We start from the raw sequence: 18,008 nt of genomic DNA, 5'->3' as shown, positions 1-18,008 counted from the left end.
TTTCCTACTTGGCATCTGAAACACTCTGAAGAGTAAGTAGGAAATCAGGGCTATTTTGCACTTATTTCTTTTAGCAGTTTTAACCGAGGTGGGATTAAGATAGCACAGCTAATTTAAGTCTAGGTATCCCAAAAGGAAAGCTGAGTATTGGAATCATTTACAATGCTCATAGTGATTAAAACAATATTTCTGCATAAGACAGAAGGAGCAGGAATCACTAAGAGTAGCTGGATGCTTCGGTATCTATACACCAGGTTAACAAACGAGTTTGTAAAAGCCCCTCAGCAGAAAAATCAGCACCTTTTGAACAGAGTTCTATGAGGGAGTAAACATTTACTACTGTTCTCACTAACAGGCTCAAAACAGATATTTCAAATGACTCTCACTCAGTATTTTAAATATCGATTTACTGTCAGAATTATAATTTAAACATGGTACAGTGGGAGGCTGGAGATATGGCTCAGCAGTTATAAGTCTTGTTATTCTTGCAAACAAAGACACCCATACACGTAAAAGAAAAACAGCAGCACAGAGCAAGCGTGGTATAAGGAAGACCTTGTGGTCTTCTCCATCCTTCAAGGGTTGGTCTTGTACCTCTGCAGGGCGAGAGGAGAGGATACAAGGTAAGCTGATGGTGCTTTATCCCCCAAAGCAGCTTATGGTATGAGACTGACTCATACATCCAAAGTAAATTAATTCACAGAAAAGCAGAACTGCAAATCTTCGGATACTCACTGAAGTCATTTAGACTCTCTCATGCCAACAGAGGCATTTACAGAACAAACTCAATTAATGCTGGGAAGCACTAATCACACCAGCACCACTTCTGGTGGATAAAATGCTCAGGTAGAGACTGTCATTTACAATACTGTACATACATACATACATACATACATACATACATACATACATACATATATACATACCTACATACATAGTGTATATAGTGTATATATGCTGTACACAGTATATAGACTGCTTATATAATATATATAGTTTATATATTTCACATAGTTACTTGAATACTCGATTCTTATAAGAACTATAGCAAGTAATAGATATGGTAGTAACGTTATGAAGCCTCATTTACTGATATTTAAAAGCGTGCAGGGGCTTGGAGATTTAAAAAAAAAAAATGGCTCAGTGGTTAAGAGTACTTCCTTCCGGAGGACTTGAGTTCTGTTTCCAGCAATCCACAACTAGGGTCTTACAACTGCCTGGAACTCCAGCTCCAGGGGCGGTAAGCCGTACAGCCTCCCTGGGTACACATGCCTTCTCAGAGTTAAACATTAAATAAGTCTTTAAAAATGGGAGAGGAGGGGCTGGAGAGATGGCTCAGCGGTTAAGAGCACTGACTGCTCTTTCAGAGGTCCTGAGTTCAATTCCCAGCAACCACATGGTAGCTTACAACCATCTATAATATGATCTCATGCCTTCTTCTGGTGTGCAGGTGTACATGCAGGCAGAACATTGTATATATAATAAATACATCTTTGTTTAAAAAAAATGGGAGAGGAGCTCAGTGAGAGTAGATGACTTGACCAAGCTCTCACAACTGATAGAACGGACATTTACAGTTTTGTTTAATGCAATCCTTTCCTTTTGATATTTGGATCCAAACTTTCATTTAATTCATTCATTAACTGTTATTCAAACAAGTAACAACTCCCCCTTCTTTCATAAACTCCTGAAGGAACTGTCAGTGAAGGAGTTCAACCTCTCTCTGTTATGTGGCCCCACACTGGTCTATCACAGTCTTTTATACCCCTCTGGTAATTAAAATAATGTTGTTGGCCATTAGGAATGTGTTGGTTTTGCTTGGAAGCTGCAAGGACATGAACATTTGGGGATATTTTCCTGCCTTCCTGGGAGAGTTGCTTCAGTGAAGTCCAGAGAATGGAGGGCGGGCTAGAGAACTGCAGAGAGAGATGGGAAGGAAGTGCATAGACTGGCATCCTTAAAGCCACACCAAGCATAGTGGATCAGCCATGCTAGCTTTGCGCGGGGGAGTTTGGCCTGCTCTGTTTTCACCCCCTCCAATTTGAATATAAGCAAGATTATTTGAGCCTGGCCTGAAGCAGGTCTCTCTGTCTGTCTGTCTGTCTGTCTGTCTGTCTCTCTCTCTCTCTTATTTATATCTGGCATAAATCCTTTGTTGTTTCCACTGCTGCCTACTTCACAATGTTTTCCTTGAATACAATGTTGAAAGTGACCAATCTTCCACTTTCAGGGAGGTACAATCATAGGCTCCCTTGAAGCTTTCCTTTAAAAAATTCCATAAAGGAGTTGGAAAGGAATGGGTAAAAAGTATTTGAAAAAACATGTCTCACAAAGGATTATCATGCAAATATAGAAAACACTTTAAAAACCCATCAAATATAAGAACACAACCTGATTAAAAAAAATAGGAGAAAGATCTAAACTGATCCTTCATCAAAGTGCACAAATTCACAGCAAATACACACATGAAAAGAGATTTCACACCAGAGAGCTGCAAAAAATGTGCACATCCACTGCAATGGACACAGATCTTGGGACTGCAGAGATGGGCTCAGTGGTTACTAGCACTGGCCGCTCTTTCAGAGGATCCAGATTTGATTTCCACATGGCAGCTCATAACTTTCTAACTCCAGTTCTAGGGATCTGATTCTCTCTTGTGCCGGTGTGGCCACTGCATGCACATGGTACTCAGGTACAAATGCAAGCAAAACACCCATATACAGACAGTAAAAAAGAAATCTTAAAAAGCAACAGCAAGGATCCTTACCACTGCTAAGGATTCAAAGTGCAGCATCATTTTAGAAGAGAATTTATCATTTTTTCAGTAAAATTGCACATCTTATCCTAAGATCCAGAAATCTCATTCCTTCATATTTACGCACTGGATTAGAAAACATGTGTCCACACAAAAACCAGCACATGGTGTTAATAGCATATTCTTTCATCATTGCCAGAAATAGGAAGCAACAAGATGTCTGTTCTTCAATGGGTATCTACATATATGCATATATTCATATTAATTAAATCAGTACTAAAATATGAGTTATAAAATAAAGACTTGATGGAAACTTAAACGAATATGTATTTGGAAGCAAAAGTCTAAAGGCTAAAAAGGCTGTCTGCTGTATCATTTCAACCATATGGCATTCTGAAAAGGCCAGACTCTGGAGACTAAATAAAGAGGCCAGTGTTTGCCAGATGTGTTCATTAGCTCTTCACTGATGTGGCAAATTACTCAGAAAAGCCATGTAAAGGATGAAGGGTTTACTGTGGCTCACATTTTCATGACCATGGTCAATCACGGGTTCAGAGGTTTTGGTCCATCACAGCAGGGAGGGGGTGGCGAGCAGAGCAAAGCACACCTTGCAGTGATAGCCGGAAAACAGACACAGAACATCTTGCTGCCAAGACTTTTTTCCGTGCTCCCAGTAACCCATCTTGGCTCCCGGCTCATGGAGGGCATTATCTGCATTCAGGGGCTGTCTCCACTCACTTTCTTAGTGAAGCCGGTCTGAAAACACTCTCACAGGCACACTCAGAAGTGTGCTTGAGTAATCTAGGTGCTTCTGAGTCTGATCAAGTTGACATTTCAGATCAATTGTCATTCTTGACAAGCATCAGGGGAAGTTGGGGGGGGGGGAACGGGAGCAGAGGAAAAGAGTCCTGGCAATATTCAAGGCAGGGAAAATTTGATATGATGGTGCAGCACACGTTATATTGGTAAACTGTCATGTGCTATCTGAGCTCACTGAGAAATTGTCTCTGGAAATGAAGATTATGCTTGCTAGTCGCTCCACCCCATTTCAGAACCAAGCATGTGTCCCTCCTTGCTTGGGTATAGGCTGGTCTCTCTAGCTCTGTGACAAGGAGGGCAAAATGTCCCGAGAGTAAAAGCACCATATCCCAAGAACAGCGAGAAGGTAAGCCATTTCCAAAAGTGGATGCTGCTGTTTATGCCATGATATAAAAGTGCCTGCAGTGTGAAAGAAGGGCCAGAAGTTCAGTCATGTGACCTTCATCCACAGAGAGAAAGTGCATCAGGAACTTCAGCTGACTGCCTCAACTTCCCCAGTTGGTTTCTGCTGGATGTTGTGAGCTCCTAATTTGATGTTACCTCTATCTGTGGCTATTTATTCTTTTACTTGAGGGCTTTATCGAAGAGGACCCTCTGTTATTCTTGGGACTCTTAATGGGGAACTTCAGCTGGCTACCATAGTGGGGCTTCCACAGTCGATTTCTGCTGGATTTTTTGAGCTACTAATTTGAGGATGTTTGTGCAATTTATCCTTCCATCATCCACACACTATTTATTTGTCCACCACCCACTTGCTATTTATTCTCTTACTTTGGCTTTGTATATACTTAATAAATATTCACTCAAAACCCAAAGTTTCACAATTGTAGATTATTTGTCTGAACAGTACAGAACATTGCTCTACATTTTTCAAACTCATAGAATATGTGACACCAAGAACAACTCTAATGTAAACTGTGGAATTGGGTACATAATAGCATTTCTGGTGGACAGGAGCCAGACTTCTATTTTTAGTATAACCATCTAAGGTACGCAGTTCAATCTTAAGAAGTATTACATTAAGGTACTTAGAGTGCATATCTTCAGCATGTAAAAGGAAATTGGAAAACTAAAGACACTTCAAAAAGACATAGTGCATCTCAATACACTGCTGTGTTCTTTGCAATGAAATGTCAGCATTTTGCTTTTGAGCTCTGTGTCACATAGAGAGGGTCCTTACCAAACAAGTGGCACACTGAACTGAAATCTGTAAAAGAAAAAGAAGGAAAAGGTCAGAGAGAAAATCAAGATGAATCAATACAAATTCCTTATTTAGGTGATTTTTGTTACAATAAGTTAAAATGTTGAGAAATAATATTAAGTTGGGCAGTGGTGGCACATGCCTTTAATCCCATCACTTGGAAGGCAGAGGTAGGAGACTCTCTGTGAGTTCAAGACCAGCCTGGTCTACAAAGAGAGTCAGGACAGCCAGGGCTCTTTTACAGAGAAACTCTGTCTCGGAAAAACAAACAAACAAACAAAAATTAAAATTCCAAACAAGCATTCTCCTTATAGCAAAACAAATCATGAAGACAGGATGTAATGGTTTATTTCATCCATTAAAATTAAATAACCAGTATTTAAAAATTTATGAAATACACAAGACTGTGCCAAGAGATGGAAGCAGCGAATGGCAACTCACAGGATATGGATCTCTTCCAAAGGACCTCACTACGCTGTTGGGTCATAAGATTCACAATCAAGCAAAGTTGCCAGGTGTTGTATCAGGTGCCATGTCACATAATTCAGACTGGAAATCAAAGATATTTGGAATTCGGAGCTAGGGTATCAGTTGGTTCTGTGCATAAGAGTTTCTATTTGTTATTCATAATACAAAAGGGGAAAAACCGAAACCTCTAATGCAAGGAGGAACTAAGTGTCAAATAGCAAGGGGATGCTTGTAGTCATGAAATGTTATTACTGTAACTTCTGAATGAAAGGGGGAAGTGAGATAATGAATGCCTTCTAAAGTAAATGTAGGTCTGAGTGTGGTGGCTCATGCCAGTAATCCTAACACTTTCTTGGCAGGGGAAGGCAGAAAGATCAGGAGTTCAAGGCCAGCCTTAATTACATATTGAGTCTTAAGGCCAGTCTAGGTTACATGACACCTCATCTCACGAAACAAAACAGTAAAAAAAGATATTACTCTAGGGCACCTTAAAAGATGAACAGGCTTTCAAAAAGGATACTCTAGTTGGAAGAAGGAGCAAGCACACTGCACACATGAAGGACAGTTTTAGAATGTGCAGATTGCATAGGCTGTTTGAAGGGCGACACTTCCTACAACTATGACAGGACTGATCATTACTTTATAAATTCTATGGTTCAGCAGCCTCCCAGGGATACAAATCCAGGTAATTCACAGGGGATAAGTTCCATTACAAAAGCTTTAGAGGAGGAGTTGGTTCCCTTACTTTCCCTGGAGGTCACTCACCATTCAGACTGATGGCTCCCTTCCGGTCTTCAATCCCACCAGTGTTAAATTTGTTTAATCATCCTTCATAGTCAAATCTCTTTTTTGACTGCTCCCCCTCTTTCAGTTTTAAAGACTGTTACCTTGGGCTCATGGGGTAACCTTTCTATTTTAAGGTTAAGTTAATAGCTTTTATTCATTCCCATGCGCCCTAATATATTTTGAGTTCTCAGCTACTAGGCTTTGGTCATTCTACCATGGGGAATAAGGAGCTACTCTTGAATTGAAAAATGGCATGTGAACATACTGATAAGGACAATAGGGACCCAGTACATTCCCAAGGCATGACGTGTTTTCTATTTATCTATATTTACCCATCTATTTTATTAACTAGGAGACAGCTTTGTCTATCTCAGGGAAAATTGAATAGGTAATCTGGGGAGTAACATTAGAGACCACTACAGGGGAGAGTGTACAAAAGGGTAGAGGCTCATTACATTTGCTGTGGAGCTGAGTCTCTACGTCTACGACTACATACTTTCCATCAGAACTCATGATGTCATCCAACCGGATGTAAGCAGGTGCTTTTGGTAATTTGGCTTAATTTGTTCAGTGATGAGCCAATAAAGCCTTTACATCATCTGCGAGCGACAGGAAGCGATTCTAACCAACGCTCAAGCTCGTGGTTCGGACTGAATAATTTAGGCATTTGCTTAGCTCGCACACAACAGTGAAAGCTGATTGCAGATTTAGGGCTACAGCCAATCCTCTAACCGTTCTTCCGGCTTCCAGGGCCCACCCTCTGCGAGACAGAACCCGCTTGCGCAAGGCAGAACCCTTGGCGTTGACGCGGGGGCGGGCTTTCCTGATTCGCGGTCCTGAGAGCGACGTCTTCCGCTCTCGTCACTTCCGTGTGCGTCTGCCTCTTTTGCCCGGCGGGGTGCCGGAACCTTTTAGGTTCCTATTTCTTGGCGTTTTGACTTCTTCACACAACTCGCCGTACGCGGCGCCCAGCGCGGAGACATGAGTGTTCCTGTGTCACCGCCTCTGGACCGGGTCCTGACAGGACCCTCCGACACCCTGGAGGCCGGCGAGCCCACGCTGGGTACGGCTGTTGTGTGGAGCGACTGCCCACAGGGACCGGGGCCGAGTGGGTGGGACTCCAGCTTAAGTTACCGTCCTGCCTAGGGCACCCTCGCGCGCCATCTTTGGTCCCGTGGGGGAAACGCACTGTTTTGCGCTGTGTTGGAATTTTGAGTGTGTGTTGTTTTTTGACTGTTTGTCACAGGGACGGAGGTTGGGGATGAGCTTGTCAGAGAGAAGGTCGATTTTCAGAAAACTATGCAAGACTTTTTCATTCACGTCAGTAAATATCTTCTAGTATCTACTTGGAGCGGAGCCACTCAATTTTCTTGGACGGAACTCAGGAGTGGCATGCATATACGTAAATAAAAGCAGATGTCAGAGAGTGGAAGAGAGGGACAGGTGCTACAGATTGAACACAGGAGTCAACAGTTCCAAAGCTAGTACACCTCTAGTCTCTTATTCCAACGTTTCTCTGTCCCATTGTTGTTACTTGACTGCCCCAAGACAAGTTCCAGTCATGGTGTTCCCTTGCTTAGAATCGTCTCATGGCCTCTTGCCGCTTAACTAAATTTAGACCCATAAAATTGGCACTCAGAGAACCTCGCAGGATGGCGCCATGGTATATATGACTGACTAGCTTAGCTCACTGTTGCTATTCTGTGTGTGCCCATGCTCCAGGCACTTTTCATTCCCACCTTCCCTCATTTTGTTTCCTTAATAATGTTACATCCCTTCCACTCCTGTCAATAGATTTGTATCCATTTGGAAGTGGCGGCGGCAGTGTAAGTTGGTCTGATCTTTTAGGAGGGTTTTTGCCGTGTCAAAAGATTGCACGCATGTTCTGTCCCAACTGTAAGAAAACAGTTTTCTTTATCCCATAGAGACAAGTGTGTGAACATTAGATAGGAAAATCACAGCAGCATTGTTTGAAATAGCCAAATGTGAAAATAATGTACTTTATCCACAGGGGCTGGGTAAAGGACTATAGATTTTTATTCTTTTGAAAAGAATGGAGTAGCTCTATATACATTGCTGTAGAAAGATACCTAAGATGTATTTAAGAGAGAAATTACCTTGTGTGATGGCACATGCCAACGCTTGGGAAGCTGAGGCAGAGGATCAAGGCCAGCAGGGACTGTGTTAGTTGTCTTAGAACAAACAAACAAACAAACAAACATTACACGAACTTCAGAACAGTAAAGACTATGTGCGTGGCTAGGTAAAGACAATTTCTGGATATCTATGTGGGGGGGGGGGCGATGAAAGAGAGAGATTATTCCACTATTCTGTCCTGTGGGTTTCAGGGATGGATGTCAGGTGGTCAGGCTTGCATTGCGTAGCAAGCACTTTTACCCACTGAGCTGCCTCACCAGCCTCTGTTTATGTAATATATTCATGCTTTTCAAACATTGATGTATTAATGTAAGAATGCCTTAAATTAGTAGCTGTAAACTCATCCTTCTGACTGACTTCTTTAATAAAATACATAAACATGTACATTTTGAATAGGCTAATGTCTGTTTACTTTAGACTTTGCTTTATACTCACAGCTTAAAAATACTTTTTCCCCCTCCAGCTGTGCTGATACAGAGCTCAGGAGGCTGAGGCAGGGGGATTGAGAGTTCTAGACCAGCCTGGGCTACACAAGGAAACCTTGCCTCAAAATAAGAAAAACTCAAAACACAAAAGCACACAGAAGGCACACATTTAAAAGAAATGGCCTCTGTAGTTAGGAGAGGGTGTGTTCTCTTAGCATCAGAGCTTACTAAATTTGGTTTTCTCTTGAGCATAGGCTTAAGTGACACGTCTCCAGATGAAGGACTGATAGAGGACTTCGCTGTAGAGGACAAAGCTGTGGAACACCTGGTGGGAGGCCTGCTGTCCCACTACTTACCTGATCTGCAGAGGTCAAAGCAAGCCCTCCAGGAACTTACGTAAGCCAACAGAAAGCCACATGTGTGTCGGCCAGTTCCTTCTGTGTAGTCAGAGGTCACTCAATATTTGCATGTAGAATGAACATTGAGTAAGTGAGCATGTCTGTCATGGAGTAATGCGTACTCTGTCAAAAGTGGCACAAGTGCTTTAGAGTCGTAGATTCTTTATAGTAAAATTTGAGATTGCGTGGTTCTAGTATGAGTTTGGATAATTTGTGTCTTTAAATGAATTGGTTTGCTCCATTAGTGATCTAATGTATGTTCAGAGTTTTAGGGTTTATTGTCCTTTTAATACCACGACCTCCTCAGCAGTGACTGTCTGTTTCATGAACAGTACTTGTAATTTGTGCCCTTTTTTCTTTTTTTGGTCTGGCTTACCAGTTCTATTGGTACTGAGGCTTGTGTTTTCACTGTTTATTTCCCACCTGCTCCTGTTTTTTCCTGTGTTTGGGGAGTTGCTGGGTATTTCGTTCCCCACTTTGTGTCTCCTTCTCTGTGACCCCTAGTCTGACACGAGGGGGCTGACTACATCTATTGTCTCCTGACTCAGGCCTGATGGGGAACATGTAACATGCTTGTCCTCGAGTCTCACTGCTAATTCGTTTTTCATCACAGCTCTGTACTTTGCAACACATCTCATTATATTTCCCTTTAAAATGTTCATTTAGGTGAGTCTCTGTGTCACTCAGCCGTGCGTCGTACTGATCTGGAGAGGAATGGGAAGGGAGTTAGCTCTCTCCCTCCGTGGATTTGAGTCCGAAGGTCAATGAACCCTTGAAGTTGTCTGGTTTGACCTTCTCCCTGTATCAGTGAGGTTTTGGTCAAGAGACATAACATGCGTTTCCAAGACCACATGGCTGTGAGGGGAAGGCCACATAAGGTTCCTAGTCCTCTGTGATTTTCACTGAGCTGCTCATTTATCCTCAAGGAAGTACTGTCCCTCAGCACCAGGTCTTTTCTAACTCTAAATCAGGAAACTTGTTTCTAATTTACTATTTGGAATGCATAGAAAATCGAATTTCATGAGCAAAATGCTATTAAAGAGAACTTTTGGGGTGATAATGCAAAATGTTGTTGAAACAGTAAAATATTTGGCAATAGTCTGATTATTTTAGTTATTAAAGTGAAATTGTGACAGAAATAAAGTATGTACTTAATTGTCAAAATCTCTCTTTGAAATACATTGGGAAAGATTCAAAGGCAATTAAGTCTTGGAGAGGCACTCACTGTGTTGCCAGTTGGATTTCCAGCTTTGCCCATTAGCCGAATGAATGCGATCCCTTTCAATGAACCAATACTTAGGAAATATAAAGTTTACTTTGGATGTGTGCTTTTGTTTCAGACAGAACCAAGTTGTGTTACTAGACACACTGGAACAAGAGATTTCAAAATTTAAAGAGTGCCATTCCATGTTGGATATCAATGCCTTGGTAAGTCTGATTTTGCTTATCTAACTTAGGGACATCTTACTTTAGAAAGGCTTGTACGTCTACATTTTGATGATCTTATCCTTGAAGTTTTATGTAGAATTTGTCTTTTTAACAAGGAATCCTGATTGCTTTATTAGAATTCCATAGTCACTGTCTTTCACATGAAGACATATATTAGGAAATTCAGCTCATTTGTATTGTGGAGAAGATCTCACAAAATGATTACGAAAGCAAATGGAAAGTAAGGGACACGCGAGGCACTACTTTTATCACTAAGGAAAGTGCAAAAGAAAAGAGTCCCTTTTGAAGGGTCAGTTATGTGCTTCCTTAATTAATATCAAGTATTAGTATTCCTAGTGCGTGAGGAGACAGGCACGTTGAGGATGAAGAGTTAGTTGGATAGTTGAATTTCACTAGAAGCTGATAGAAGCACAGGGGTTTTTCTTTAAGAAAACAGAAGTAGCATAAGCAAGGTCACAATGCTCCTTTCCCTTCCTGGACATTAGGGACTGCTTGTCTACATGGCTTTGCAGAGACCCCGCCACACCTCAGTAGACCTTTTACTGGACAAATGTGGAGGAAGGTTCCCCTGCTGTCCGTCACGTTGTCCAGCAGTAGGCAGAGGCTTGCTATTGAGCGTGCAGCCTCCTCAGCTGCTGCCTGACTTTGTGGAGGGGCTGAGCATGGCCACACGGACTCCCTTGTCTTTTCCCATGAGTTTACACTGTGATCAGAGGAGTATTTGTCGAATGAGTGAAAGTTGAATTAAATGAACAGAATTCTGTTGCATCAATCTGAAAGGACAGAACTGAGTTTTTGAGTCATTTCTCCCTTAGTCCAAGGGTGGTTTTAATTCTCATGTAGGAATGGGACATGGAAGGCCATGAAAGATCAGAGGAGAGGGTCTTTGAGTTGGCTTTACCTGCAGCTGCATGAGAGGTAGCCGCTCTTGTCTGTAGGATGTCCCTCATGGCTTCTCCCTCTGTTGCTGAGGATACAGCTCCCTGTCCATTTCTCCCCCACTGCTCTGGGTTCCAACACCCTTCAGCTTCTCCCAACAGGAGACTTGTGTTTTGACTGCAGGGTGAGATTCAGAGTGTGCACTTTAACTCTGGGAGAGCAACTCATGTCCTTTAGTGCCTGTGTTGTTCTCACAACAAAACCCAAGAAACATGACTGAGCTTGTTGGCCATTCTCTCAAAATCTGTGCCATGGCTGGGTTTTCCTAACAGGAAGACACATCACTAACTGTCCTGTGCTGCTTTGTTCTCTCAAAAAGGCAGTAGTGACTGTTTTAATTTTATTTGGCATGTTTTTGAAGCAAAATGTTTTTTTATAACCTATTTAATATAAATGTCTGTAAAAGCAACTTTTATTCTACTGTCTCAATTGTTATCTTGGAGGCTTACTGCCTCCTTCTGCTAACCTAAGCCTAGTCATGGTAGTGTCTAGCCTCTGTACAATCTAATCTTGGCCTAGAATGTTTTCAGCCTCTGACACTTACTGCTTAATAAGCTCACCCTTTCTTGTTCTTTCTGAGCTCTGGTTCAACTCAACTGTTGTGGCTCAAATTCTTCTCCCAGCGGAATTATTTAATCTGGCTTCTCTCTTGGCCCTGGAATTGCTCTGTTTGGCCTCAAACCAACTCAGAAATCTGTGCTCATTTTCTGGCTGATTCCATCTTCACCTGAGTTCTCTCTTTGCAACCCATCTCTATTACTGTCCTGGTAAACCTGCCTCCTCTCTCTGTAAAACTGCCTCTTAAGTAGCTTTCCTTTCCTCTCTCTTCTCGTGAGAATTGGGTGTAACCTATTCTGTCACGTCTTCTCTGATTCATCACTTTTTCTGTCACTCAGATATCACTTGGGTGCTTCCTACTACAAACTAACTTTACCTTCATTGTTTGGCATTAAAGGCATGCACCACCACACCTGGACCTTAGCTTTTCTGTACCTGATACTTGCTCTCTACCAGGCTGGCCTTGTTTGCCTCTGTCTCCTGGATTAAAGGCGTGCTTGTATTCCAGCAGGATCACACAGACCTAGAAGATCTTTGGATGTGCTCTCTTGCCATAACAGCCATGTTCTGAATTAATATTTTATGTTTAATAACCATTTGGGGGGTAGATATGTGTGTGTGTGCATGTGTGTATCCCTGGCTGGCCTGAAACTTACTATACAGAGCAAGCTGGCTTCAGATTCACACAGACTCACCTGTCTCTGCCTCCTGAGTGCTGGGATGAAAAGTGTGCATCACTGTGCCCAGTTTTAGTAACTTTTTTTTTGGTCAACTGAATTGAATCAAATGTTTTAAAAATCCTGTTAATGGTTTGAATGAAACTTGTATCATAGAATTTAAAATATGGACATAATTGAGGCTCTAAAATTTACTAGTTTAGAAAAGATTAACTATAGTTTTGGTGTTAGCAAGTTCATATTCTTGGCATTTCATTCTATTTAATCTGATGCTATGTGAAGTTCACAGAAGCGAAGCACTATCACGCCAAGCTGGTGAACATAAGGAAAGAGATGTTGATGCTTCATGAAAAAACATCCAAGCTAAAAGTGAGTGGGAAATGTGCATGTTCTTTTTAAAAGTGGGAATTTGTTTTTCGTTAGTAGTTATGGTTTGACTTTTTAATACTTGTATGTATAGTAAGATAATAACTCATGCTACATTATTTTCCTTTAATAAAGTCTCATGGCTACTTCACTGGTCTCTGGGCTAGTCAGCCCATCTCTGCATATGAAGTTGCATTTAACATTTAATATGAACTTGGAAGAAGGTTTTTGTTTTGCTTTGTTTTTTGTTTTAAATTAATAGGACCTTAAGTTGCTCCAAATAAATATAAAAGTTAAATATGAAATTTGCTAATATGTATTAAGTCAAAGATTATTATTATTTTTAAGTTACACCATAAGCCATTTCTATTTATAGAAAAGAGCACTTAAGCTACAGCAGAAGAGGCAGAAAGAAGAGCTGGAAAAGGAGCAGCAGCGGGAGAAGGAATTTGAAAGAGAAAAGCAGTTGACAGCCAAGCCAGCCAAAAGGACATGAGAAGCTGGGCTGTGGGTGGCCCATGCTGTCACACTCCCTGGCTCCCCAGTGCAGCACATGAAGAGTGCAGTGTGCATGGCGCCTTATGCTGTGGCACGTCTTGAAATCTTTCCCAGGTTGCTTTGTCTCCATGACTTCACTTCACTTCACTCAAGAAGCCTTGTTGATACTTGCATTTTCAACTTTTGCCTAATTTTAAAATTTATTATTTTGATCTTAAATCATCTGTAAACTGGAAAACACTTTGGTTATTACAAGAGTCTGGACACTAGTTCAAAATGCTTGTGAGTGTCTGAGCTTCCTGAGGATCGGTTTTAGAGTTTCAGTTTCTTTTATGACCACAGGTCTTTCCTCGCTGCAGCACTGATTTTTGGTAATTGTTTTTCATTGCTTAAGGAGAAATGTCGCTATTTGATGGTAGATCTCCTGGGAAGGGAGCCCTCAAGCCCTTGTGAGGGAAGGAGGTGTGTGTGCACTGGAAATACCAGCATCATCGACGTCGGCTGGGGGAGTGGGTGCCACACAGATTCTTCCAGCCTCCTTGTTCAGCATTGCTGCTCATGTGTATTTTAGGTTCAAGGCAGGATTCTATCCATTTTTAAAGCTGTGCAGTGATGGTGGACCTGCCAGATGCTCAGAGGTGTGTGTGTGTGTGTGTGTGTGTGTGTGTGTGTGTGGTCACATGTTTATGACGAGTCATCACAATGGGGCTATTTTTGTGCCCTGGCTGTCTGCTACTCACTGTGTATACCAGACATCCACTTACAGACATCCACCTGCCTCTTATTCCTGGTGCTGGGATTAAAGGTGTGCACTGTCACTCCTGGCTCTGTGCTTTTTAAAGTAGAACAAAATCTTGTGCTGCTCATATCATACGTAGTTACAGTGATGGTAGAATGTCAAGAAATAGTGTTCAGAAGAGACAGCACCATGCCTTTAGTGCTCTCTGCGCTGTTCTCCTGTGTTTTATGTAGGAACTCTGCTGTAGGACAAGATGAAGTCTGATATTTGGAAATCAGTGTTGTAGTATGCTTTCCCATTTTAGTGTTAAATACACAGCTGGTTTCTAGCCCCTACTGTGTGTGAGCAGTACAGCACTGCAAAGGTGTCTGATCAGAATGTGCGTTTTTTTATAATCGACGTACACTTTTAGCAAGCTGGAATTACTACCTCTCATCACGTACTGGGTGAACAATAGAGAGGCCATTAAAAGATGAATGATGCTAAGAACTCAGCGGTTTAAAGGCTTACCTACTTCTTGAAAGAGCCTTTCCTTCTTTAATGAATGAATTGTGATCCCACCAGTCACTGATGTTTCCCTTCTGTTTTAGAATACAAATGATTATTTGAAAGGCTGTCTCCCTTAGTCTTAGTCAGCTGCTGTCACTCCTAGCGCAGGAGTCACCAGACTTGCAGGACAATGCTATTAAATTGCAGAATGTACTTGTTCTAATAAAATATCTGACATCTGACCAAGGCTGTAGATTGCTTTCATGGTTGTTGTAGACCAAAGGTTTAAGGTTGGCTGTTTTAGATGCTGTTCCTGGATGCTTCCCTCAGTCTAGTGAAGGGAATCTATTCTTTGTTTTGCTTAGTTTCCTCCAGTGATTCTGGTGTACCTTAAAAGATGAGCCACTAGTCTCCACTGGCAGGGTTCCCACACTAAATCACATGTCCCTTGTCACCTGGGAACTTAAGAAAACACAGGCATCTTTAGTTCTTACTCACTAGTCCTGATGTGCAGCCCATAGGAGTTCCAGAGTGCTCCAGATAATTCTGACACAAGGAACTGGTGGTGTAGACTGTCTAGCGACTTACATTTATAAGCAATGAAATAGTTTCAAAGCTGCCCAGTAATTTGGGGAATTAATCTTAAGTAAAATTTCACTTCTGCTTTTGATATATAATCAGACTTAAAACTGAACATTAGCTGGCAGAAAATTAATGGAGTCTGGTTAATTAATTGGACTTTTTGATCTGTATTAAATCATGTTTAATGGATATTAAGTTTTAAAGACTTTAAAATATCAAAAAGATGGGATGGGGAGATAGCTCGGCAGTTAGGAGCACTTCCTGCTCTTGCAGAGGACCCAGGCTCTATTCCCAGCACCCACATGGCAGCTCACAGCCACATGTAACTCTAGCTCCAGGGGACCCAGTGCTCTCATCTGTCCTCTGCTAGCACCTGACACACGTGGTACACCCACTCACATGCAGGCAAAACATTCACCCACATAATGTAGAAATAAATAAATCTACAAAAAAATACACCATTACCCACCGTTCTAAGCTCGGTGGTTAATCAGAAACACCATAGGTGGTCAAACCCTCAGTGACATGGGAACCTCAAACATGCAACCTTGTTATGTAGTCTTGCTGTGTGTGTGTGTGTGTGTGTGTGTGTGTGTGTGTGTGTGTGTGTGTGTGTGTTTTAACAAATAGAAATTGGCTGAAAGAGAAGTTGCCCTTGTTCTGAAGCACTGTCAGGTATGCTCGGAGCTGACTGTGTCATGAGCACCATGTAAACGTGCAGACCCTGAGTGTAGCGTGGATGTGCTCACAGTGAGGTTTGGCGTGGATTCAGTTGACTGCATGCCCAAACACCTTTGTCTGATTTTGATCTTCTAAACGAAAAGTACTTTCTGTGTGCACAGTAAAAATGTCAGACTTACCCAGTATTGGTTGACAAGCAACATTCTTGCATAGCAGTGCACGGTCCGCACGGTCCTCTTTATGTAGATTACTTCAGACTGTTTTACTACCTCTCCTGTTTTGTTCCTCTTAGTGTCCTGTGTTGAATGTTCCTTATGTTTTGTATCATCTATGTATTGAATGTCCCTTATGCTTCATGTCAAAAAATGGCCAGTCTAGGGGCTGGAGAGCTGTCTAACTTCTCTTGCAGAGGACCCAGGTTTGGTCCCCTCAGGTAGCTCACTATCACCTGTGACTCCAGCTTCTGAGGGTCAGACATCTCTTCTGAGCTCTATGGGCTCCTGCACGCCTGTGGTACACGTACATGCACGCAAGGACGCAGACATACACATAAAAACAAATATAAAGAAAAGAAAGTATCATTCTGCTCATGACATCTCACCCAGCCAGGTGGTGGAAGTGCCATGAGAAGGCTGGAGTACCCAGCTCCATAAAGTCAGCTATGCTTTGAGAGCATACATGTAACTGTAAGCTGGATGTGAGAGCCATCATGGGTAATCTGCAGGAGGGCTGACAGTTTGAGCCCAGCCTGGGCTACAGTGTGAGACCCTGTCAAAAACTCCAAAGGCATCATTTTAAGTGGTTTGGTGGAAAGTAAGCCATTGCTGCCTGTGTAAATGCTGCCTTTAAATGGTTCCAGCCAGTAGCGAATCTTAGGCTTCATTCAAGGATGATGGATGGCCTTTGGAGAGGCAGGAACTCAGAGCTTTCTCTGAGAACTGTGTGGGTGCTCTCTCTCAGAATTGGCTCAAATTCATTATATACTTAATACATATCACATATTTCTCCAGAGCATATGTACTCTCTTCTGAAGCCATGATTCTTAAGATTGAGCCTCCAAACATAACTGCTCATATTTTAAAAGCTAGCCAAGCTCTAGATTTTTCTTTTGGAAGAAGGCAGTTCCTGTGTCTTCAGCTTATTCTGATCAAACAGATCAGTAGCGTTTCTGTTAGTTTGCTCTTGCTCTGCCTGCATGTGTGCGGCTAGATTCTATCTAGCAGGCACGGCAGGAAGTCCATAGAAGCAGTGTAAAGGGATGGCAGTCACAGGGGAGATGCGTGCGTTGTGGGGAGTGCTGGAGTGTGGAAAGGGAGGCAGATTGGGGGAGATACAGGTGTAAGGACAGCTTATAGATACATAAAGAGATGAAAAGTCATCTTAAGATAAAGTCGTAAAATGTCGCCCTACTGTCACTTCACTGTAAGCTGAAGAAAAGGTAGCTGCTGATGGTGGCCCAGAACCAGGGCTTTTTCCTTCTTGAAACCTTTCACTGAGAAGTTCCTGTGCAGCCCCAAGTCAAATAGTTACTGATAATATGCAATAAAGAATTTTATCATGACACAATTCATATGTTTATGTGCATATATACGGAATACATATGTATATAAATTTACCATTTGTTTTATTAGTTTCAGTTGTAGTTTTCTATTTCTTTAATAAAATGTCCTGACAAAATCAGTTTAAGGGAGAAGGGGTTTCTTTTTGGCTCACAGTTGCACGGAGTCAGTCATCATGGCATGGAAGGCCTGAGAGCAGGAATGCTGGGAAGTAGAGAGTAGAGAGGAAGTGGACCCAGGCTACCAAAGTCCAACCCCTCACAGTGAGTGGCACACTTCCTCCAACAATGCGCCACCTCCTAATGGTTCCATGATCTTCACAAAGGGCACAATCTGCTGGGGACCAAGTGTTCAAACACATTAGCCTATGTGGGGACAGGAAGGGAGCATTTTATAGCCAAGACACATTACTGTTATTAAAGAGAAAAGGAATGAGATGTATGTGCTTATTTTACACAGAGA

General features: G+C 42.0%; 1 protein-coding gene and 1 long non-coding RNA gene across 2 annotated transcripts; one reads left to right on the top strand and one right to left on the bottom strand.

The window, feature by feature from the left end:
* Positions 1-445: 445 nt before the first annotated feature.
* On the bottom strand, positions 446-6,835 carry LOC311593442. The gene is made up of 4 exons (XR_014777712.1): positions 6,526-6,835; positions 5,217-5,324; positions 4,755-4,781; positions 446-596 (listed from the first exon to the last, which is right to left on the bottom strand). It is a non-coding gene; the product is annotated as an uncharacterized lncRNA (long non-coding RNA).
* An 83-nt stretch (positions 6,836-6,918) lies between these two features.
* On the top strand, positions 6,919-17,553 carry BLOC1S6 (biogenesis of lysosomal organelles complex 1 subunit 6). Its single transcript, XM_084774720.1, has 5 exons — positions 6,919-7,092; positions 8,866-9,007; positions 10,350-10,437; positions 12,915-13,001; positions 13,375-17,553. Exons 1-5 carry the CDS (start codon positions 7,011-7,013, stop codon positions 13,492-13,494), a joined length of 519 nt encoding a protein of 172 aa, XP_084630846.1. The 5' UTR covers positions 6,919-7,010; the 3' UTR covers positions 13,495-17,553.
* The last annotated feature ends 455 nt before the right edge of the window (positions 17,554-18,008 follow it).

The sequence above is a fragment of the Acomys minous genome (assembly GCF_964271855.1).
Source record: "Acomys minous genome assembly, chromosome: 3".
Lineage (NCBI taxonomy): Eukaryota > Metazoa > Chordata > Mammalia > Rodentia > Muridae > Acomys > Acomys minous.
Note: the sequence above shows the minus strand (reverse complement) of the source record. Positions and strands in the feature narration are given on the sequence as shown.

Coding starts and splice junctions, on each gene's coding strand:
- BLOC1S6 (XM_084774720.1), top strand. CDS start 7,011: ATGAGTGTTCCTGTGTCACCGCCTCTGGACCGGGTCCTGACAGGACCC. Junction 9,008..10,349: donor CAAGCCCTCCAGGAACTTAC/GTAAGCCAACAG, acceptor CTTTTGTTTCAG/ACAGAACCAAGTTGTGTTAC. Junction 10,438..12,914: donor TGTTGGATATCAATGCCTTG/GTAAGTCTGATT, acceptor TGCTATGTGAAG/TTCACAGAAGCGAAGCACTA.